General features: G+C 31.6%; 2 protein-coding genes across 2 annotated transcripts; both read right to left on the reverse strand.

Moving 5' to 3' along the window:
- Positions 1-12920: 12920 nt before the first annotated feature.
- Positions 12921-14409, reverse strand: LOC107174815 (disease resistance protein RFL1-like). The gene is made up of 2 exons (XM_052441689.1): positions 14291-14409; positions 12921-13310 (listed from the first exon to the last, which is right to left on the reverse strand). The coding sequence occupies exons 1-2, from the start codon at positions 14402-14404 to the stop codon at positions 12936-12938; spliced, it is 489 nt and encodes a 162-aa protein (XP_052297649.1). The 5' UTR covers positions 14405-14409; the 3' UTR covers positions 12921-12935.
- Positions 14410-17082: 2673 nt separating this feature from the next.
- LOC127902483 (probable disease resistance protein At1g61310) lies at positions 17083-19555 on the reverse strand. The gene is made up of 2 exons (XM_052441624.1): positions 19461-19555; positions 17083-19101 (listed from the first exon to the last, which is right to left on the reverse strand). The coding sequence occupies exon 2, from the start codon at positions 19064-19066 to the stop codon at positions 17849-17851; it is 1218 nt and encodes a 405-aa protein (XP_052297584.1). The 5' UTR covers positions 19067-19101; positions 19461-19555; the 3' UTR covers positions 17083-17848.
- Between the last annotated feature and the right edge of the window lie 5968 nt (positions 19556-25523).

The following is a 25523-nucleotide window of genomic DNA, read 5'->3' on the forward strand; positions in this document are numbered from 1 at the left end:
ATTAATAAAATAAATGAGGTATTTTATTCAAATATCTTAATTCCATTAATATTTGTATTAAAGTCCATTTAATCATATTATATGTATTTATGTGATCACCATGTGGATTCACAGAAGACATAAATACAAGTTATCTTATGATTAAATAAATTTAGTTCGCAGTTGATAAATAAAGTGGGGCACTTTATTTAGGTATAGACTGTAATAAATTCATTGAATGATTTGTCTTAATCATGTATGAATTTATTGATGTAGTGCGACTACATTGAACATGATCACATATGAGATTTAATTAACTTTGTAATAACTGTCAGACTTATTAAATCTCATAGGCATTGGTTTTACTGTAATCTTAATCTTGAGTTAATTATGATTTCATGATTGTAATTGTTATTCCATTTGAGTTACCAATGGGCACGACACATACTTGTGGTCAAGATTACCCGGTATCTTGGTGGGAGCAATTATGAGTATTGGAGTTATGGATTAACAATATAGAATTTGTACAACACATCTCTTGATGGGTTTTCGGCACTTGATCATAGAATTCTCTGGCCAGAGTGTGTCAACATATTTAGTATGTTGAAAATGATCATTAGAGAAAACCAGTAAGGATCAAGGAATAAGATGTTATTAAATTGATTGGACAGTTGAGATATCAATTTAATTAACGATGTGGTACAAAGGATTGTGCAGTAAAGAAATCAATGTGGCTTGGGACGAATTATTATTCGAGCATACAATTATGGAAGTCAGTTCCAATCTTTTAGTGGAGTAGATTTGGAATTAAATAATTGGGCTAGTTTAATTACAGGCCTAATTATTGTAGCCACTATTGTATGTTCCCAAATGATCCCCAGGTTAGCTCATTTAATTGACTGCACCACTACTGGACTAATAAGTAAGATAACTAGCTATTTGGGTCAAAAGCCTAAATATATCATTTAGTGGGAGGTTCCATTTAATTAGCTTTTGTATAAGGGGCCTTATGTTATTTTACAAGGTGGGTCCCCTATTGAAAAAGAAAATAACGTGAGTTTTATTTAGGGCATTATTTGGAGCCTAGGGTTTTCACTAAAGGGAGATATATAAGGCTTATTTTCTCTAAAGAAAAGTGAGAAGCCACTTTATACAAATCAGAGAATAAGATTTTTCTCTCCATTATTGAGAGAAAAATTTTCTCGTGCTAGTTGCTTTGGTAGTGATAAAGGCGCCCACACGTCAAGTGCAGATCGAACCTGAGTCATAACCTGGAAGATCATTGGTGACAGTTCGTGATCTAACAAGCGTGGTGGTGACGGATCGTGATCTAACAGGAGTGGTGGTGGCGGATCGTGATCTAGGAGCCTAAATCACTTCAGCGGAAAAAGCCAACTCGAATTTTCAAGGTACGATTTCTGGATTACGTATTCCTATATATTATATGAGAGCGGTCCTTAAAAGGTTTTATAAAATTTTAAAAACCAGATTTTTCCCCAACAGTTTAATGGTTGGATTTGAAATCACGTAGATATGTGCTATACATATTAGCCATAAATCAGTTTAACAAAAATAGTTATCGTGCATATTATTAACGAAAAGGCTTTGATTCCGTTGGCTTGGGTGTAAATATATCTACTTTATCAAGAACAGACATCTCAGCACCTACATAATACTATATGTAAGCTTTCGTTAATTGGCTGCATTCAATCATTAAATCAGAAGTCTTACAAAGCATCTAAAATAAAAGGATGGACTCGCAACGCAAGTCTTGCTCATTAATTAATAAGTAGTCATATTCCACCGAGCAACATAATGTGCATCAAGTTGTTGGAGAGGCACCATATGCACAAAATGTTGATATTGTTTAATGTTTAATATTATGGGGAAGTTTTTAATAGATCTTCATTTCCCTTGCATATTGCGAGCTTATAACCAACAATGGGACTATATAGTTGAGGGACAAACAGAAAGGAAAATTTTTTACCTTTGGCTAAATGTCAATAATATAGGATCTGAATTCACTTTAATATGATATCGACATATGTATAAAATTCCTGAAGTAAATAGATTTTGCATAAAAGGTATCGACCCAGAGTCAGAGGAAAAATTAAATGGAATGTTTTTTAATACAACAATCACTGGTGACACTGTTTGAGCATCGTTTGAGAGTACTAAAATATCTACTACCAACTCTATTCTAGTTGAAGAATGGACTTGTCATTAGATGAGGTTGTTCCCATTGAAGTTATTAAAGAAAGAAAAAGAAAAAGAGTGTCTGCAAAAGGGAGGAAAGTGGGAGGAGTTTAAAGGCTATCAAGGCAAATTGATCGCCTTTTTGATGAGGTGGAAATAGAGGTTTGATTCAAGAAGAAGAAGATTATGGTAGTAATGTACTTGAAGGTCGAGGGATGGAGAGATAGAGATATAATAGTGCAGCAAGTTTAATGAGTGGATAATATTATAGTTATATGTTTTTTTTACACACATGTATATTATAATATTATATTTCTATGAACTATAAAGATTAAATTTTTGCATTTTCTTTTTTGCACTTAATTTATTAATCAATTTAATGATATGTTAGTATTTGTTATATCACGAACTAGATAACAAATTTTGTAGTTAAAAAAATATTGAAGTTAATTTTATTGCAAATTAAAATAGTTAATAAAAAATTATTTAAATATGTAATAAAGAAAATAGAATATGCTCTTAAAAAATCTTGTAAATAAAAAAAGATTTAAATAATAATATTCCAAATAAATTACAAAAAAGTAAACAAGTACATTTTTGTCATTGTACATGAACATTTTACACTTTTAATTTTCATTTACCAGATTTGTATAGTAAACCGTTTAAAAATTGACTGTCAAATAATCATCATTTACCAAACACCCTAATAAATTATTTGTAAAATTATTTTTTTGTTCAGAATCAAGGTAGAAATTAATTCTTGGAAAGTAAAGGAAATCCCAAACATACCCTCAATCAACCACTGGAAGTTATTTAAGTTGTAATATCTAATAAGTTCTATTAATAGTGAGCGCATATATCAAATATATAAAAATAAGTATTTTAGTTATTGTCCACTTGTTCCCTTGAAATCATTCTCAGTTTTTTTTTTCTTTTGCCTAAAATTCCAAGAAAAATATATAAAAGAAGAAGAACTTTTTTTTGGGGGGCGGGGGGGGGGGGGGGGCTCCTCTGTTTTCATTCCCTTGTTTTGAAATTATCTATCATCAGTATAATTTCATTTTGAACAACCTAATAAAGGACTAAAGGAGAATGGTTTAGATTAGTTGCTTGGATTCCCTTGTCTCAGGGCTGTGTGGTCAAGCCTGTCCATCAGGCGGATTCAGATTTTGAAAGTTATCTGAATCTTCTTCTCTATGTAAGCGTATACAATGATTTTGTGAAAGACATATGCAAAAACAGTACCAGTAAGCATATTTATTTATCAAAGATGTCAAGCTCTGATGCTCAGATATGGATAGTCCCATTTTTTGGTCAGGGACATCTCTTTCCATGCATTGAATTACGCAAGCAAATCACTCCTCAAAATTACCAATCTACCCTCATCGTGACCTCTCAAGTACCCATAACTACAGTTACCCATTACTCTTTTCACTAAGGCACACGGATTACAGGACAATGCAGCGATCCCAACCAAGAATGCTTAGGATAAAGAGAGAAAGATGAAACAGAATAATTAAAAATTTTATTCAGTAAACCCACTAGATTTGCTAGGAAAGTGGTACTTTCAGGCAAAACACCTACTCCTGGTTTAGGACAGGGCTCCTCTTTTTTCATTCCCCTGTTTTTCTATTTGGTGATTGCAAAAATTTATATCTAAATAACGAATAGTACTTATAGAGTTAAAAATAAAATCTCTGATAATTAAGAAAAAAAGAAAAAAGCATCAGAGGTCCTGATGTTATCTTCCACAGAAATATGTTTATGTGAACATGGGCCGAAATGGGCTAAATAAAAAATACACATTTATGTCTAATTATATAGTAATTAAATGCTGAATTTGAACGTACACAATTATTCAATTATTTGGATTTGGAATCTGTGTTTATTGAAAATCCAAGTCTGAACACTATCAGACATTCGAGTAAATACATAAAGAGATTGATCATTTAATGTCGTTCTCAATTTTGACTTCATAATGCTGCAGGACCCGTCACACTTTCTATACAATTATTCAATTATAACATAAAGAGAGATTGAAAAAAGAGAGAGAGAGGCGTGGGCGCTGGCTGTCAACTACGGACCTGTAGTTTTTAGTTTAACGTGTTTTGTCTTTTTGGTTATTTTTGTAATCACGAATTTAATATTTAGATAATATTTTAGATATTAGTATTTTATTTTAAAAAGAACTCTAGAAGAGAATTTAAGAGGGGAATCTATGGTCAAAGGAAAAAAAAGAAAGGAAATCCTAGATCTAAATTTTTCTCTTCTCTCTATGAAGAACTAAACCTATTATTCTGGTTAAAGGTTAATGGAGCTTTGATTCATCATTACTGTGAGATCTTTCTTATGCTTTAATTGTTTTATTGATTTTTGGGTATTTGTTTATTCTCTAAATTATTGTCATGATTATGTTTGTTAATTAGATAATTAGCCATTATTTAATTATCAACTTAATCTATTGTCAATTAAAGGATTCATCGTATGAAGATTTTAATGTTTGTGACAAATAGCATAGCAGTGCGTTATGTTATGAGAATAAACAATCTAATTTAAATGAACCATCGTATGCGTTTGTTGATTAGGATTTGGGTCTCTCTGGTTTTTCAAGTTGTCAATTGATTAAATCCTATGATCGTATCTAGGGTTGTCTATTGATTAGGGAAATAACCAACGGTCGTACCTTGGTTATCGACTAGTTAAGGAGAGATTGGCTATTAGAGGGTCTCAGTAGCTATAACCGGTCTATTCATAAGTAGTAATGATTTATATTTGAATCAATGATCAGTAGTCGAATCAAGCTGAGTTAATTCCTTCAACCAGAGCTTTCCCCAATTTTAATTTGCATTCTTATTATTTTAATTTGATTTTTATTATTGTCAACAATTCCCCCATTTTGCATTTTGCATTTTAAAAGGATTTAAATAATTACTAATCTCTGTGGACACAACCCTACTCAATCACTATACACAATTTATTTAGAGTATGTATTTATTTTTGCTGGCTTCAACAACCATCAATAAGTTCTCGATAAGTCCAAATAATAGAATAATTGTAAAATGTTCAAATTCAGTAATTAATTATACATATTTATTTATTCAAAATTATTATTATTATTAATTATTGTCAATAATATATTAATATACTAATTAATTGTAAACTTTTTTATCATTCATAACAATAATGATGATGATGATGATGATGATGATGATGATAAAAAATTCAAAACATATTAATTAATTATAATAATATATTAAATATTTAATTATTTAATAATAATAATAATAAATGCACAATGTATAAATTGATTAGAATAATTATATTAATTAATCATAATAATTTTTTAATTGAGGACAAAATAGATATTTTATAGTTTGTGAGAGGGGGCAAAATGGTCAATCTTGGGAATGGGGGATTGATTCCCACCACCTTCCTTAGGAATCAATCTTCCATTCCTCATTCCTAATTTGGGTGGTCCCCATAGTTCTGATTCGGATCCCAGCCTCCATTTTATGAAGTAAACATCATTAAGATTTCGATTCCGAATTCCGATTCCCCAATCCAAGAAGTACAGGCACCATTATTGTTGATTGGTTCAAATGCACAAAGAGAATGTACCATGTAGCTAGGCGTCAAGGTTGTGCTGCACAAGTAACCTTTTTCTTTTCTTTTCTTTTTATTTTTCTTATTTTCCTTAATGTATCGGAAGAAACTGGTGCCTTTGAGATACTACCATGTAAATAAGTACTTATGGTTCATTGAATCTGTAACACTCGGTACCCTACAGTTGCTTTTGAAAAAGGGCTTTACTCACTGATCGCTAATATTCAAGTAAGTTTGTTTCATTTCAGAAGGTGCAAAGTTTCAAACTTGTTGTATTGAGATGTAACAAACTTTGGCCTTATATGCTTGTTGTGGCGTTTGACTGTTCATTTTGACTATTTCCTACCTTCCACTTACGCCTGTAGCACTGTATTATTCACCATTTTAGTTGTTTAAATGAAATTTTATTTTGTCAAAAATGAAATGACACCATTAAAATTTAAAAAAATAGTCATGGAGATCCCAAATTTTTACTAAAGAACACCAATATTCCCCTTGACTATAATACCCTTAGCAGGTGGTAATAAAAAATTGACTTAAAATTTTTTACGAAATGTAAATATGATTTAAATAATTTAAATTTTCCAATAGACTAATATATATAATTTAAATAATTAATTTCAATATTAATTTTTTAAATGTAAATTAATATATTTGTATTTATAAAATATTTGCAATTATTATAAAAATTTTAAATAAATCCTTAGGTTAATAGATTTTACAATAAATATAATATTTCTCATGTATTAATAATATTAAAATTATTTTATATGATATTGAAAATAACTTAATTTATATATTTATTTGAATATTATGTCTCTATTTATTATAATTTGGTTTAATAGAATACGAGATTGTAAAATATTAAAATATTTTAGATATTGAAATTTTAATATGTATATATTATTATATTTATTTTAATATATTTATATTTATTATAAATTATTAGAGTCAATTTTTAGTTAATAAATTTAAAAATATTATAATTAAAAAAAAGAATTCTTATTGTCTGTTATTCACAATATGAGGTTCTACAAAATTATTTCTCCAGACGGGTGTCCTTTTCTTATTTGTAAAAGGAAAAATAAGTTCAGGGATCTTAAAAAATTCTAGTCCTATCGACCACTATGACTAATGGGAAACGACATTGCAATTGACATTACTTTTCGCAATATGACAAATTTTTGGAGGGATACGGGAGAATCGTCAAACGTTCACACCACACGAGAGCTTTAGGTGGGATCGGGGAGGATTGTCAAGAGTTCACACCACGAGAAATTAATGATAGGCCTAATTTCGCTGTCAGTTCTTTATTTATTTATTTTATTTATTTCATACATTATTATCTTGTTGGTATTGTTTTGTAAAGGTATAAAAGTAAAGTAAAATACTAGGGGTACCATTAAGTTACAGCTGATGTAACTTACAGTGTTTTAAAAAATAATATACAAAATTTAATAGGTGGTGGGATCCACATATTTTTTAAGAGACTTAAGTTACAACAGTTGTAACTTAACAAAATCCAAATATTTGACAATAATGCATATAATTTGGATTTGATTTTTAAAAGATTATTTGAGCACCACCTATCCTTATGATATTAATGTGAATATATCTTAATATTAAATAATCAAAATTTGTTTAATTATTATTTGTATTTCATACATTACCTATTAGATTTGTTTGAATTTTACGTTCTTGCTAATAAATATTTATGTTGTCAAAGTCAAATTCTAATGATTAAAAGAGCAACTATCCCTTAAATTTTAATGGTGAATTGTATATAGTTTTTAAGAAAGTAAGGATAAGTTGGATAATTGACTTAAATTCTAATGATTAAAAGAGCAACTATCCTTTAAATTAAAATGTCAATTTCTTTAATTATAATTTTTTTTTCATGTGATATAACCACAATTGCTATAGTTTTTTTAAATAATAATGGGAGTTATAAATTATTTATATAAAATTTGTGTAGAATCTAATGTAACCTAAAAGTAGTTGCTGAATAATAATATTTGAAACTCTAGGTAATTTTCATATGAGCCCTTTTTGTATTCAGCATCTTGAATCGGGGGAAATCCGACTTGAATTGGCGGCTGATTTTGGTGATGTAGCTTTCGGTTTATGGTTGCCTTACAGTGGCGGACGACTGATTTACGGTCGCCGACTGCTAGGGATTATGGTGGTGGTGTAAATTGACGGAAAAAGTAGAAGGTTTGGTGGCGGCGCGTGTAGGAACCACTCGTGGGTTGTCGTTTCGTGTGGTGACTGCGGGTGGCGATCAAGGGCTGACGTTGGTCGGTTTTTGGTCAACGGAGGCCGGCGAGTTTGTTGGTGGAGGTGGCTGGCGGTGAAAGTGGCTGAATGGTGGTGGATATCTTGGTGGAGCTACGGGTTTGGGTTGGTGATTTGCGGCTGTTCAGGCGGCGGTTGAGGCAGCGATGACTGCGGCTTGGTCGGCGGTGGCTAGCGAGGTTTGTTGTGGTGTTGGCTGGCTGATCGGTGGTGGTGGGCGGCGGCGGTGGAGGTTGATGCGGCGGGTAGGGTTTTCAAATCGGTTTTTGATATTTTTTTTTTTTTGATGAATTTGGTGTGGATGGGTATAGGGTAAGAAACACTAGATATCATTTTAGTACTGGACCAAGCCAACGCAATTAATTTACCATCTAGTCGAAGGGTGATTAGATATCGTTCTAACCCAAACGATAAAATGAGATTTTTAACAGCGCGTAATACAAGATTAGATGACGCTCTAATCCAAACGACTCTACAACGACTCTATAAGAGAGATTTTGATAGATAAATCTAGGAAAAATTATAAAAGATGGGTTTTATTTAATAATTAAACCTAAAGTTTTGAAAACAATGACAAGACATTTTTATTTATAATACAGGAAATCTGCTTCCCTAAGTTAACCTAAAAAGGAAAAGTAAATCATAATTATAATAGAAATGAAAGATTAAGATACACACCATAATTGACTCAAACTAAAATAGAAAATCTTAAAGTAATAAATATTCTAAAATTGTAAATTATCTAAAATAACAATAATTAACTTCCTAAATCATTTCTTTGGTGTAAATCATTTTACATCCAACCTCGCTTTAAAGGTTTGAACCAGCGTTACCAACAACAATGTATCAAGTTCCAATCTAGCTTAAGATCATGCTGATACATCTACTGATGTCTTTATTTGATTAGATAATAATGAGTCTATCTCATCACTTGTTACCTCTTTCTTGAAGGCTGCATCTGTTGAGCGATAACCTCGTTGAAAGTTTAAAGATCTTCCTCCATGTTAAATTAAATGGGCATTTGATTAAGAACTTTATCTCTATCTCCTTCTATCAAATAACAACCATCCAAAGGGAAAAAAAAAATTAAAAAAATCCATGGGTCACAATAATTTCTGGTCAGTCCACAAACCCCCCATTATCTGCCACTATCAATCATGAAAATGAAAATAAATGGCATATTCCCAAAATGACGAAAGATTTTGGGGGATATGGGGGAATTGTCAAAAGTTCACACAACGCGAAACAAGTGTTACATCCAATTTTATTTCGTCATATAATGATAATATCAAATAATGACAACCATCCAAAAGTATGATGGGTCTTCCAAAATTTTAAAAATGTCGTCAACATTTAATTTTCAATGCTAAAGAAAATGAAATGCCCAAAAATGACACGCAAGACCCACTCACAAACTAAATGGCCCTTGACCATATGTAACAAACTTTGACCTTATGTCCCTGCTATGGCGTTAGACTGTTGGTCATTTTGATTGCTTTTTACCTTCCATTTACACCCACTGAAGCATTGTACGATTAACCATTTTAGCTGTTTAAATGAAATTTTTATTTTTTTCAAAAGTAAAATGACATGCTTAAAATTTTAGAAAATAGCCATGTAGACCTTAAAATTTTAATAAAGAACACCAATACCCTTTTTGACTATAGTACTTTTAGTCGATGGTAACAAAAAAAAAATGACTTCAAAATTTTTTACTAAATGTAAATATGATTTAAATAGTTTAAATTTTCTAGTAGACTAGTAGGTATAATTTAAATAATTAATTTAAATATTAATTTTTAAAATGTAATTTAATATATTTATTTTAATAATATATTTTTATTTATTATAAAATTTTAAATAAATCCTTAGGTTAAATAGATTATATAATTAATATAATATTTCTCATGTTTTAATAATATTAAAATTATTTTACATGCTATTGAAAATAATTTAAAGTTTTATATATTTATTTGAATATTATGTCTCTATTTATTATAACTTGGTTTAATAGAATATGAGATTGTAAAATATTAAAATATTTTTAGGTACTGAAATTATTTTAATAGGTATATATTATTATATTTACTTTAATATCCTACTTATATTTATTATAAAATATTAAAATTAATTTTTTTAGTTAATGAATTTAAAAAATAATATAATTAAAAAAAGAGTCTTATTGTCCGTTATTCACGATATGAGGTTTTACAAAATTATTTTCAAAAGGAAAAATAAGTTCAGGGGTTTCAAAAAATTCTAGTCCAATCGACCACTATGACTAATGGGAAACGACATTGCAATTGACATTGTTTTTCGCAATATGACAAAATTTTGGAGGGATATGGGAGAATCGTCAAAAGTTAACACCACACAAGAGTTTTATTTATTTATTTAATTTATTTCACACATATATTGTCTTGTTGGTATTGTTTTGTAAAGATATAAAAGCACAAGTAAAATATTAGGGGAAGTAAAGTAAAATATTGGGGGTGCTGCTAAGTTACAACTGCTGTAACTTACAGTTCCTTCAAAAATAATGTAAAACATTTAACACGTGGTGGGACCCACATTATGTTTGAATAGTCCGTAAGTTATAGCAGTTATAAATTAGTAAAATCCAAATATTAGACAATAATACACATTAACAATGCATATAATTTGGGTTTAATTTTTTTTAAATTATTTGAGTATTACCTATCCTTAAGATATTAATGAGAATATATTTTAATATTGTGAAGCTTTCCTCAATTATTCTCATGCACCCAGACCTTATCTGGTCAAGTTTTCTGATTCAATACTGACGACAGCTTCTTTGTAAAGCTCTTCAACCACAAGCATTTCTACAAGGCAAAGGACAAGGACGTGTTGGAATGAATATCAACATGGGAATGTCTTATGAATTTAGTTTATATTCTAATATAAGACAATCAATAAATATTGGATGCAATCTAAGGGCTAACATTTGATTGATTAATATAAGAAAAAAAAAGGGTACAAAAATGCAAAACAGAGCTGATTGATGGCCTTTAACAGTCAGTTCTATGACAAAGTAACCACCATAACCAATGGAATTATAAGACATCAAGAAACTTGAACTTGGCAGGAGGTCTCATTAGCAGTATACCTCAGAAATTAAGAGAGAGACTTTAAAATGCAAGCTTATGGAGCAATTTAAGCACTGAAACTAATAACAGTGATGCCAAAAAAGGTGCAGGAGTACGGTATTAGCAATTGACCTCTGCTTTTGCTTGGACAAAGGTTCTCATCACAAGGGACTCATTAGTTGCCCTTGCCTCACACGATTGGATGCTAAGGGGGAAAAGGAAGTTTGAATTAGTCAATCTCATTTCTAATGGCATTCACAGAGAACCTATAAAACAAAAAAGTAAATAAAAATTTTCATCCATGAAAAGCTTAGTAACGGAAAAACCGACTCTTTTATCTGCCACTGACCTAATCCGGACTCATTTAATTAAAAAAGAATTCAAAGCAAAACTAAAAGACACAAATTGCATACAAGTCTAGGAGCCATATCAAAGGCGTTATATAACTTGTCCAATTAATAAATTCTCTTAGGGACCATGCCGTGCTCACTCATTTCCAAAGCAATTAATGATAAGAACTTTCATCATTAATTGATATGGCCAGTGTAGAAAAAAATGAAAAACCCCTCCAAGATTAAAGCACAAGGATAAGTTTAGAATTACACTTCTTAAATTTTGGTTAATAAATAAACGTCTATATGAAAATAGAAAATCTTTTTGGAATAAATAAACGTCAAATTTTTGTTTCTATCTTACTACCTTCTAAATCCGCAATCCCAAGTACTTAGAAGTAAATGCTACATAGTACATGAGATGTTTCCCGTTCAAATAGCTCGTCCGATACCATTAACATGTTCATCTCTCTGTAATTGGTGTAATTACGAGATTGGTGGTTGACATGGCTTTCCTTGTACAGGTATGTATGATTGTTTTTTTTTTTTTGGCACTTCTAAATGGATACTGTTGAAAAGCTTAAAATTGAACTGATAATTTTGTTTGGAAGCTCAGAAAATTCATGAGAAAGTGAAATAGAATATGCTGGATTTCTTTTCTTTCCATAACATACAAATGACAAACGTAGCAGTATTTATACTCGTTGCTTACATCATAAAAACAGAATTAAAGCAAGGTACACAACTATAACAGCATCAAAAGCGTGCTTAACTAATTGGCTGAGCTGGCATATACTTCTTTAACTAACAATGCTGCTGACTGGACTTTAGCTCACACATGCTTATCGTGCAGCTACTCTTAGTTCACACGTGCTCAGTGTGCTTCCTTAACAGACACAAGGGAAAAGACATGATTTTGAGATATAACGCTTGAATGTTCTCGGAATGGCATAACGCTTCGTGTGTCTCGGAGCGGCTGATTGGTGCTGTACGTGTTTCTCATATAGAACTCAAGTCTGCTGTTGTCCCAAAGTTGGAACCAGAGATATCATGACTCTGGTTTCATTTCACCTCAACTGTGTTTTTTTTTTTTAATTAAAAAAATAATTTTTTTAGGTATACATACATGTATTTTGATCCCATTTTCATGGGAATTTTGCATTAAAAAATGAAGAATAGCTAATAGGGAATTTCCTGATTCTTTAGTTACTATTTTTGGAATGAGGGTAATTAGTAGTAAAGTTGGTTTCTACTCGCAAACAAGTGAGCTGCTCGATTCCCAAGTGGTATCAACCAGTTTCCAACTTTTTAATATACACTAATTGTTATTGTTTAATAGCTACTACTATTAAAACTCAACAGCTTACAAAAATACTTAAAAAAAATGATTTTTTCTTATGATGCTGTAAAAAAAATTACGGGTTTACTTATTTCCACGAGATCTTGTATAGTGTTCTTGTATAGTGGAATTAAGATTGTCTTCCCGATGGTGCAATTCATCCTCTTCCTTTACAGTCACTTGCACTTTGTGCAGCTTTGGTGTGGATACGATTCCCAGGGAAAAAGTCTTCATGTTCGGACAATGTGTCACAAATACTCGTTCCAATGATGGGAATTCAAGAGTGTAATTCTCCAAACAAAAGCTGGTAAGCCTTGGTAAATCATCAAGTTCCAAAAGTTTTAATTCACTGAAAGCAATACGATTCTCCTTCACTTCTTCTCCAGCATGTCCTACGATTTCTTCTAATTTTTTGCAGTTCCATACATAAAGATTCACCAGACTAGTAGGAATTCCAACCTGAAAATAAGCAGAGAGAGTGTGTGTGTATAAATATTAAAAAAGTAAAAATGTAAGAGTATCATTCAACTAGGCTCAAAGTATGTTTGATCATACAATTATACGTTTTATGAACATAACAAACTGTGAAATGTCTACTAGATATTTTTTGTTAAACAAAAAAGGTAACAAGATAAATAAATAAATAAATAAAAGCCAGATAAACAAAGATGATAAAAATGTATTTACACAATTAGTATTAGGGACGTAGAAAGAATTTAAGGCAATTTCTAAATATTTTAGACTTATTTTGCATCTTGATATAAGTTTTTAAGCATAAATTTGCACATTTCAACTATTCCTTTAAAAAAAACTCAACTAAAATGCCTCTTTTTCCCTTTTCCTTGGTCCCCTTTTTTTTATGTATATATAAAAATGGAAAAAAAAATTTGGAAAAGACTTCCTAGTACTGTCAACAAGGGATTGCTGTAAAGTGGATCTTTATTAAGTACTTCCAGACTCGAGGAAATTTCTTTACAATCAAGGGTCAGTTGTAAACAATCATGAATTTATGGTTAAGTAATGGCATAATCAATTCTTAACTAAACTGGAGATATTAATTAAATTTGAAGACTTTTTTTTTTTCCCAATTGAAATGTGAAGAACTAAGGAAAAGAGAAATATATAGATGAATTTGTGAACTTATAAGATGAGTGACTATCCTTTAATTTTTGAAAATCGTACTTATTAAGATATGAGCAAAAACAATTAAATTGAATTATATTATGCTGTTGAATCTGTTTAAAAAAATTATATTGTTGATTCTAATGCTGGTGAACCTAAAAACTAGACTTAAAACGTAGATTTCAGAGTGGTGGTTTGAAGTACAATATTTGAAATAAATAATTAGTGGCTGAATATCATTTGTAAACACAGAAATGATTAAAAAATTGTTGAATGTTATTTGAAAAAAAAAATCGAAATGAATACAGAAACCTTACCAATGGAGGAAAAATATTCATTAGCTTATCACACTCTTCTATCTCCAAATTCTTCAATTTCCTGAAAGACTCCGAAGCAAGCTGGTGGTGCCATATTGTTCTTAGGTTATCCATCCACACAATATATAATACCTCCAACCTAGGAAGTCGTACCTGGCAATTAAAGATTAAATAACTAATTAATCAATTAATGGCATAATCAATTGATAACTAAATTAGAGGCGGATATTAACTAAATTTGAAGACTCAAGGAAAAGACAAATCAAGTATTGTGACTAAAATTATTTTTTTAATTAAAAAAAAACCTTTTCATCAAAGAGAGGAGGAGGTTGCATTTCAGAATGAATAGTGTCTTCTGGTGAGCTCGTAGAGATGAATCTTAACATATTACTGCAACAACCAATCATGAGGTTTAGCAAAGAAGGGAATTCAACAACTAAATCTGAATGAATATGTCCCATATTGGCAAAGCTACTTAGTCTTGGAAGCCATTCTAGCTGCAGGGAGTGTAGCTTAGGAAAAACCTTTAATTCAATCAACTTTCCTTCATCTCTTTCTGACCATCCCGTGGTGTCGACTACCCCTTCCATTGACTCACAATAGCTTATCTCAAGATGTTGGAGTTGCAAAAGGCTATTAACCATAGAATATGAAAACAGATACTTCAGACGATAACACCTTTCCACAGTCACTTTTGTTAAATTTTGACAAAAGTACATTCCTTGATTATGATCGGCCCATAATTTTTTCATGTTTCTTAAGTCCCTGAGATTCAGTTCCTCTAAGCTCGGAAGAATAACCTGCAAAGAAAACCCGTACATTTTTGTTCCTTCAAGTACAACCGTCTAGTATAATATTCTTTTGATGATCAAAGATTAATTGTGATAATAAATTAATCAATTAATTATTGAACAGAAAATTATCACCTTTGGAGCAGGATCATCATCAGCAATGATTTCGTTGAATCCCAAAGAAGTTGTTGGTTTGCTAATTGTTGCACCAAAGAAGTAAGATTTGAAACTTGTTTTTCTAGAGAAGTAGTACTTACCTCATTGACTCGCTTAGGTGGCGGCAGTAGATCGTTCCTAGTGTTGAACTGTTGGGAATTAGCAGCCATGTTAGCAATGAGATTTCGGGTTGCTTCTGGTGTCTTATCCACGAGTGCTCCTCCACTAGCGGCATCAATCATACTCCTATCCATAGGTAGTAGAACCTCATAAAAGTATTGAATAAGAAGTTGATCACTTATCTGATGGTGAGGGCAACTAGCACATAGCTTTTTGAATCGTTCCCAATAGTCGTAGAGCGGCTCTCCATTATACTGTCGGATTCCACAAATTTCTTTTCGAATGCTGCCAGCTTTTGATGCTGGGAAATATTTCTCCAAAAATAGCTGACGCATCTCATTCCATGTAGTGACAGTACCGGAGGGAAGATAGTACAACCATTCCTTGGCTGAATCCGCCAAAGAGAATGGGAAGGCCATTAGCTTAACTTGCTCTTCAGAAACTCCGGCTGGTTTCATTGTGGAGCAGACCACATGGAACTCCTTCAAGTGGTTATTTGGATCCTCTCCTGCAAGACCATGAAAAGTAGGAAGAAGATGAATCATCCCAGATTTGAGTTCAAAGTTTACCTGAGGGTTTGGATTCTCAATGCATAAGGGTTGTTGGTCCAAGTTAGGAGCTGCCAACTCTTTAAGTGTTCGGTTGTTATTCTGAGCCATTGGTTCGGGTTCTGGGCTGCTTGGTTCTATCTTCGGGAGTGGAATGTGGATGGCAAAATCGAGTTCTGAATATGATGAGGTTGCTCTAAGTTGTTCGAGTTTCAATCGAATGTCCTCTATGCTCATGAAAATCTAAATATAGAACAAAAAATAACTAATTAAAATAAAATAAATAAATAAAATGAGAAAAGAAATAAAAAAAATAAAAATAAAACCAGTGATAATAAACAAACTAGATGCTAGTCCCCGGCAACGGCGCCAAAAATTTGGTAGTGTCGTTAAGGTGCACCAAATTTAAAACCTTACCACTGATATAAATAATTAGTACAGAGCGAGTAAGGATCGATCCCATAGAGACTATGCTAGTTATATTTATTATTAACTCCAAAGCAAGATTTAAAATAAAATAATAGTAATAGTAATAATAATATAAATTAATCTAACTAAAGAAAATGCCAATTAAAAATAAAAGGGGGGTTTATGATTTTTTAACTAAATAGTAAGAAATAAAGAAATTAAAATTACGAACAAGAATTTAATAAAAACTCTAATTAAAGGAGAAAGAAATAATAATGATGAAAACTTTGGTTAAAGGATCATTCGCCACCACCAAACATGCACATAATAAATCAATTCTATTATCAATTTATATTGAAACTATCAACCATAGACAACAATAAGCTCTGTTAGTCTCAATCTTTCCTTAGTGTGTCGTTAGGTAAAATAAGCTCTTCACCTAATCTATAACCATTAAATAATTTAAAACAAGCTCTTTAAATTTAAGATAATGGAAGCATTAAACAAAGAAAGAAATTAGGTTGATCTAGGCAATAAACACACAAGCTCAGATTATTTAACCTAGGTTATGTTCTCCAATTGAAATCATTAATTCCAACCTGCTACTAATGATTAAAATATCAAGACAATTACGGATCAAGAATTTTAATCTAGCAATAAAATTTATTCAAGTCCTATCTAATTGGCCACTCAAACAAAACAAAAATAAACCATGAACATTAATTATAGAAGAACATAAACAATCTCAATTAAATAAATTGAATGATAGAATTTAAATTTAATTGCATAGCATGTTTAGGGTTTTGAATTCACTCTCAACCAAATAAAAATCTAGCCTAACATAATTGAATTGGGAATAAGAGAGTTGACAAAACCAATTATAGAGATTAATTCAAGCGGCTGCCTTTTTCTTCAATTGAATTCCGGCTGCTAATTTTTTCTTCTTCTTGCGGCTATTGATTTTCCTCTTGCTGCCGAATTGGATTTGCCCTCCCAAAGTCTCTTGCTGCCCGAATTCTTTTCCCTCTATTGCTTCCGCTTGATCCTATTTATAATGCTTCAATTGTGGCTTTTTTTAAATCCTTGCCTGGAAAGAATTAAATTCAAAGCTCAAAACCGCCACCTCATGCTTCAATTAATAAGCCAATAATGATTTCCTAAAGCCAAAAGGCTTTATTCTCTTTCCTTTCACGTGGCAACTTTTGGTTTGCATCTTTGTTTTCCAATTTTGCTTTCATGTGATGGCTTGGCTTGTTAATTGGCTTGGCTTCCTTTTTGACTTCCATTTTCTAATTTTAGCTCCATGTGCAACATTAATTTTGCTCGGCCCATACAAGCTTTAATTAAATTTATTTTCTAATTCCTTCCAATTCTTGATCTCTTGTGCACTTTTGTCTCTCAATCTTCAATCAAATTTTTTTTCTTGAATGCTCCGATTTAATTTCTCTTTAATTCCAGAATATACCTAAAATAACAAAATAAATAAAACTAAGATAAAAATTAACAAAATAAAATATAATTTACTAAATTAAAAATTAACTAAAATAACTAGAATATTTAAGACCAAAACAAGAAAAAGATAGAGAAATTAATAGCAAAATATATGAAAAATATGCACTTATCACAAGCCTCTCATTTTGCAAAGCTTTTGCAAGGGTAATAAGTGCAACAGGCAATCCTCCGCATTTTTCAACGATCTCATCTGCTAAAGGTTGAAAAGAAGATGCTTTTGCAGAATTACACACTATCTTTCCAAACAATTGCAATGCTTCTTCCTTTGATAAAACTTCAATTGAGAAATCCTTCTGAGATTTCATATCATTGCGCAATAAATCTCGACTTCTAGACGTCAATATTATTGTGCGTCTTCTCCGATCGTCCTCTCTATCTTTCTCATCAACATCCCCATAAGGAATTCCAACTGTATCGAACTCAAGTTTTGTCCAAATATTATCCAGTATAATGAGGAGCCGCTTCTCTTGCTTCAACCTTTGACACAGTCGAGAAGCTCTTTGAAATTCATTCTCATTCAAGTCAAATTCCATGCCTAAATCAAAAGCAAGTTTGTCTTGAATTTTATGATGATCTGGGGTCTGTGTTATCTCAGCCATAACGAACTTATCGAACAACTTATCTTCCATCACTTGGTTTGCAACTTGTTTGACCAGCGTGGTTTTGCCCACGCCGCCCATCCCATAGACCCCAATTATGTTGACCTTGTCAACCTTCACCGTCTCTACAACATCTTGAAATACTTTCATTCTTGAATCAAACGCCTCGAAATCTTTCACTTGCATATGTTCTGCCCGCTTTGGAGCAGGACGGTAGGAAACATTGGAGAAGTTGCCTTTTCCCACGAGACTAGCGGCAGCTTCTGCCGCTTTTGCTGCTTGTTTACTAAGCTTGTAACGAGAAATCAAGTTTGGGCATAATCCTTTGAAGCAGGACTTCTTAGCTCTATCTTCATCATCAATAATGGATTTTGCAACCCCTTCACTGATGAATTCATCAACGCTATGTAGCCAGTCTGTGACACCCTCATAAAGCTCATCCCCTTGTAGCCTAGCATGATTAACTGGTTGCTGCACCATTTCTCTCTTATATCCCGGCTGCTTCACTTGAACTTTTAGCTCATCTATGTAGCTCTGGTACTTGAAAACATAAGATATCTGCCATGTAATCGGGTTGAACAGTGACTTTGCACCTTCTGATACACAGTTGGTTAAAAAAGCCAGACACGCTTCTATAGCCATTGCCTGTTGCTTAACAATATATATCTAGTTTTTGGCTGTTGAAAAAAAAATGGATTCAAATAAATTAAATGAACTACCGGGGAAGAAAAAGAAAGAAACGACAACAAACAACTTTTGAGAAAAAGGTTTCAGGGGCTTGAATGGAAAACCAACAATTTTTTGAAGAAAGAAAACTTTTTTGGAAGATGGATGCAAATTAACCATTAATAATACTGCATAAGAACACAGAAGTTAACAATAAACAGTAACTTAAAACTCAAGAAAATTAAATGACAAGATTAAGACAAACAAGAGATAGTTTTTTGTTGGACATTAAGAAACAACTGCTATCAAGATCAAAGATTAGAAATTATGCTATTGAAAGAAATTATTAAAGTATTTAGAACAAACGCACCTCTTCAATTATCTAGGATCGCAGAGTTTATGAGCTTCACTCTTGGCCTTCGATTTATAAGAAAAATTTTAATGAGCAAAAGATCACTGTTAACTGCAGAAGAATGTGAGAAAAGAGTTTATGGGAGTAAGCAATACAATTGAATTGTAAAAGAACAAGACTTAAAGCGTGCACCCCGTGTCATATAAACAGAACACATGTTCATTTTTAACAAAGTGATCAATAACTCTATTCGTTATTTAATTGATATTGTAACCAATTCTAAGAGAATATAATAATAATCATTCAATCCATAAATTTAGAATTAGATTTTTTTAACTCTTTATTTAAATATAAACCTTAATAGAAAATTATAAAAGTTTAGAGATAAAATTTTTCAATCACCAAACGAAAACAACAGGGGAATGAAAACAGAGGAATCTTGTTTTAACGATTTTTTTCCTCAACTCTTGTTCTTATATTAATAATCTTGTTTTGATGATAGTGTTCGTGACTGCGGGAAAATTTCTACTGGAACCAACTCAATTTCGGAAGAAAACTTAATTTTGCAATTGATGAATTTGAACTCGTTGGATTGGTTGATTTATGATTGACTGAATTTCACTTTTGCCCAAAAGATCTTTAACCAAAGTTTAATAGCTATCATGTACTCCTTAAAAGCAATTTTTTTTTATAGATTTGACTGAATTTGAACTTGTTGGATTGGTTGTTTTTAGATTATTAATATGAGATATTACAACGTAAATATTTTCATGTGGTTGAGCCCTATTCTAAAATCTGTATAGTTAGCTTTAGAAAAAGGGCTTTTCCTGCTGATCTGTAATCTTCAAATAAACTTAGATACAAATAATGAAATAAAAGACAACAAACAAGCAATACTGATACAAAGCCAACAGATCAGAGTTTTTGGTACAAAGCCAATAAAAGACAATAAACTTAGGACCTTTTTTTCTTGCCTTCTTTTGTTGAAGGATTAGAGTTTTTGGTATTATCAGTAAAGGTTTCACGGGTCTGAGTAAAAGCCTATAATCTTTTTATAAACTTTTTTTTGGGGGGGGGGGGGGGGGCATGCAAATTAACCAAAAGAAATAATAAGAGCACAGGCTTTAACAATGAATAGTAACTTAAAACTCATGCAAAATAAGTTACAATATTAAAACAAACCAGAGAAAATTTTTTCCTCGAAAGTAGATGGAACTAAAGAAAGAGCAGATGTCAAGATCAAGGATCAGGGATTCTACTATATAAAAAAAAAAAAATTATTCAAGGATTTAGAAAACGTGCACCTCTTTAATTATCTGGGATTAGAGAGTTGGTGAGCTTCTCTATTTGGCCTTCAATATTTAAGAACAAGTTGAAAGAGGAAAAAGATCACTGGTAACTGCTGAGGAATGTGTGAGAAAAGAGTTGATGAGAGCAATAACAAAGACCTGCAAAAGAAAAAGAATTAGTCATGCACCGCTTTTCTATATCATGTATTTGGTTATTGTTGCCCTGTTGACGCATGTTGAAGAAGAAAGCACTAGTTCACAACTCTACGTTTTCATATATTCTAAAGAAATAATTAAGTTTTCATAGAATAATACCTGTTGTGTTTTGAGTAATTTTGGTATATACATTGCTTGTGTACTGTGAAATTGAAATGAATATTGATTGACAGAGCAATGTATATGCCTAATAAAACATAAAGCAAATCCTTGAACGAATGATTCAGGACTAAAACTTTTATAAAAGCAAATACCGGAAACACACAAAAAGCATTTAAGAGAGAAACTAAACAGCAAATAATCACAGTAAGATCAATAATATATGATTTGATTTATGCATATTCAAAAACCAAAATATAAAATAAAATAAAAAAATAAAGTTTGATTTATTCTTTCCACAAAAAACAGGGGAATGAAAACAGAGGCAACTTGTTTTACCAATTTTTTCTTCTTAATTTCCGGAAAAAAAAAATCAATAAACAGGGGAATGAAAACAAAGGAACGAAAACAGAGGAAACTTGCTTTTCAGGCTATCTTGTGACATGATGATATTGCTCGTGAATGCATGAAAATTTCTAATGCAAACAGCTCAATTTGGGATGATAAGCTTAAGTTTGCAAGTGATGCAAGTAAATAACTTTTTGCGGTTAATTGAATCTTTAATACTCTGGGCCCTATTCTAAAATTTGTAGGTTGCTTCAGAAGAAAGGGCAGTTCTCACTCATCTTTAATCTCCAAGTAAAATTAGATACAAAGCAAATCTAATAAAATGACAAACAAACAAACAAAACAAAGAAAAGACAGGAGGCAAACAACATTGATCTTAAGCCAACTGATATTTAAACAGAGAATTCTTTTTTTTTTAAACCTTTTGCTCAAGGATTAGAGTTTTTATATTATTAGAAAGGTTTCAGGGGTCTGAATAAAAGCCCACAAATTCTCCAATTGTTATTTTTTTTTGGGGAAAAATGGATGCAAATTATCCAAAGCTAATAATAAGAACACAGACATTACAAATGAGCAATAACTTAAAACTCAAGCAAAATAAATGACAAGATGAAAACAAACAAGAGAAATTTTTTCTTGGAAATTAGATGGAAATTTAGAACTGCTAGTAAAAGATATTATTAGATGATTTAGAACATGTGTACTTCTTTAATTGTCTGGGATCAAAGAATTGATGAGCTTCTCCATTTGCATTGAATATTAAGTAAGAACGGGTATTCAAAGAAATTATTTGGAAAAATTTTAATGAGTAAAAGATCACTGTTAACTGCAGACGAATGTCCTAGTAAAATGTTGATGTGTGCAATAACAATGAATTGCAAAAGAAGAAGACTTAATCATGCACCCCTTTTATACCCGAGTTTTAAGATTTAATTTTTGAAGTTCAGAATCAAGACCAAAAGCCGAAGCTTTAACAAGGCATGCAGTGAGATACAAGAAATGGATCGGGTAAAATACTTTAAAAAATGTTGTTCAACTCAATTAACTTGAAGAAAGCACTAATTTCATATGTTCTAATGAAATAATCAAGTTAAAAGTTTTCAACGAATAAATACCTGTTGCGCTTGAATAATTTTGGCATATACATTACTTGTATCCTGTGAAATTGAAAAGAATATTGATTTGCAGAGCTTATTAGTAGAGAGAAAGCTTTGTGAGAGGCCTGATAAAAGAGAAAGCAAAAGCTTGAATGAGGAATGACATCTTAGAAAGAAACTAAACATCAAAGTAGGATCAATAATGACTTGATTTATGCTTTTTTTTTTTATTTCATTTGTTCTGTCCACAAATGATGCCTCGCGATTACGAGTTCCAACCTGGACGTTATGCACAAATTGTTCTTATGTTTAACAGAAAAAATGAAAGCTGGTCACCATACAAAATTGCATGAACAAATCTTCAATTTGATGATTATAAAATAAAATAAATTTTATTAATAGATTATGGGTATGTTAACGTTAGGAATTTGATCAGATGATCATATGATTACTAAATGCTTTAACAAGAACAAGAAAAAGAATTAATGAGTTAAAAAAAATTTTAAAAATAAAATAAGAGAGAAGTAAAGAAGTTATTTGCAATTACCAACTGAAAAAATGGGAAATGAAAACAAGGGAGCCCTGTTTTTACTCTCAGTTTTTTTTTTTTTTCTCTCTTTTTCAAGTGGTGAGAATGATAACAGAAAATGCGAGCTCACTATTTTCATTTGTTGGCCTCAAAGCCTTCCTCGAAGAGATGCATAAATTTTATTTGTACATTAGTTCCATTTTAAATACACCATTGTTGCATGCATTTTGAACTGTATTATCAATCCTTTTTGTTTTGAGTTGGTTAGTTCATAATAACAAATGAATTATATTATTTTGCATAGATCGAAATTTAACTTTCCCTCTTTATTTGTCCCACAACTAAATAGTCTCATCTTTTGCAGTAAGCTCGCAGTACGTGGGGGAACTACTGTATGGGTGCTTTATGTTATCCTCATGAATCTTCATAACATCCAGATTAAATTACTGAGAAATACGAAAGCGGAAACGTACCTGAATCCATGGTGATTCGTAGTGGTTCTTGAGTGTAGGAGATGGACTTCCAATCTTCTCTTTCTCTTGAGTTTAGAATTCTCTTTGAGAGGATTAGAGAATTGCAAAGGATTAGAGAGATTGGGGACCATAACCCCTTTTATATAAATATCGTGACTATTGGTGTTCTTTTAGAAAACCCAACAGTCACGTTATTTATGATAATAATTATCACTTCAGCCCCTCATTAAAGTGATGATTAAATTCTGGTATCTATGCATTTAATCCACAATAATTATACCCTTAGCCATTTAATTAACTTCAAATAGATCACTTAATTCTTGGCTTATTAAATAATAGCACACACATTTTATTTATTTCATGTGTGGCCCCAAATATATTAGATTAATATAAAATTGATCTAACACTTTAGCCTAAAATGAAGATCTATTAAAAATTTCCCTAATATCATGATATTAAGCATTAAATAATATCAACATTTTGACTTCCATTTTGTTTTTTGGATGGAGGATGTCCCATCTTCTATTTTAGGTGCTTTGTAAGACTTTTAATTGAACAATTGAGTGCAATCAGTAACAAAGGCTTTACTTACATATGCAAGTAAAATTTGTAGGTTGCTTCAGAAGAAAGGGCAGTTCTCACTCATCTTTAATCTCCAAGTAAAATTAGATACAAAGCAAATCTAATAAAATGACAAACAAACAAACAAAACAAAGAAAAGACAGGAGGCAAACAACATTGATCTTAAGCCAACTGATAATTAAACAGAGAATTCTTTTTTTTTTTCACCTTTTGCTCAAGGATTAGAGTTTTCATATTAACAGAAAGGTTTCAGGGGTCTGAATAAAAGCCCAAAATTTCTCTATTTTATGTTTATTTTTATTTTTTGAAAGGAGCTTCACTATTGGCCTTGAACATATAAGAATGAGCAAAAGATCAATGTCAACTGCCGAGGAATGTGAGTATGTCAAAGTCATGGGCGGTTTGGCACCATTAACATATTTCAAAATGGCCACCCAAATTGAAGGAAATTAAAGGCCAAGTAGATGCCGTCCAAGAAAAGAAACAAAAGAGAAAGAAGAAAGAGAGAAGAAAAAGTGATGTCGGGCCGAAGAAGGAAAAGAAAAGAAAAATTAATAAAATAATAATAATAATTAAATATTAAATGAATAGTAGCTAATTTTGGCTATAAAACCGCTGGCTCCCTTCATTTGTAAATCATCGAGTTCTTCAGTTCTTTTCTTTATTTAGAGAGTGATTTTAAGAGTCTAGTGATTTGAGAGTTTGGGTGTATTGGGCTTTTGGGTAGTGAGCTAAAATACCACAATACTTGTAACTTCTTTTCACTAGTAAAATATTTTCCTTCTGTTTTCACCCGTGGACGTAGGCTAAAAGCTGAACCACATAATTTCTTGTGTCCATTTTTTGTGCTTGCTCTTTATTTTCTTCCAATTTCACTTTAGCTGCGTGTCTGCTTCACTCACCAATTTTCTAACAGTGGAATCAGAGCAATTGGTTGTATTTTTTGGAGTCGAGTACTGTTCACGTAAGGGGTACTATTCATGTATACGGCACTGTTCACGTATATAGTACTATTCACGTGAAACGGTGGGAGCGATCCAAGAATTTTGCAGTGCAAAGCAGGGAATAGTGGTGTGAGTAAAACAACTGTGTGGTTTTGTACATGTCTAGGAAAGTTCTGTCACAAAGGCGAGAAGAGTTTAAGGAGTCTGGATTTTAAGTGGGACCATTGTGAACCCTCCAGTCTTTTCTGGGAACTTTCCTAGTGTGCATTCTCACACATACTCACAACTATTCAAGGTGGTACACTAGCTTGTGTGCGGTATTTATCAACAAAATAGCGGCAAATTATGAAATTGAGAAATTTAACGGAAACAATTTTTCGTTGTGGAAAATGAAGATGAAAGCTGTATTGAGAAAAAATAATTGCTTGCCAGCAATTGGAGAAAGGCCCATGGAGATAACTGATGACAAGTGGAACGAGATAGATGGCAACGCCATTTCTGATC

This window comes from Citrus sinensis, chromosome 5 (assembly GCF_022201045.2).
Source record: "Citrus sinensis cultivar Valencia sweet orange chromosome 5, DVS_A1.0, whole genome shotgun sequence".
Classification (NCBI taxonomy): domain Eukaryota; kingdom Viridiplantae; phylum Streptophyta; class Magnoliopsida; order Sapindales; family Rutaceae; genus Citrus; species Citrus sinensis.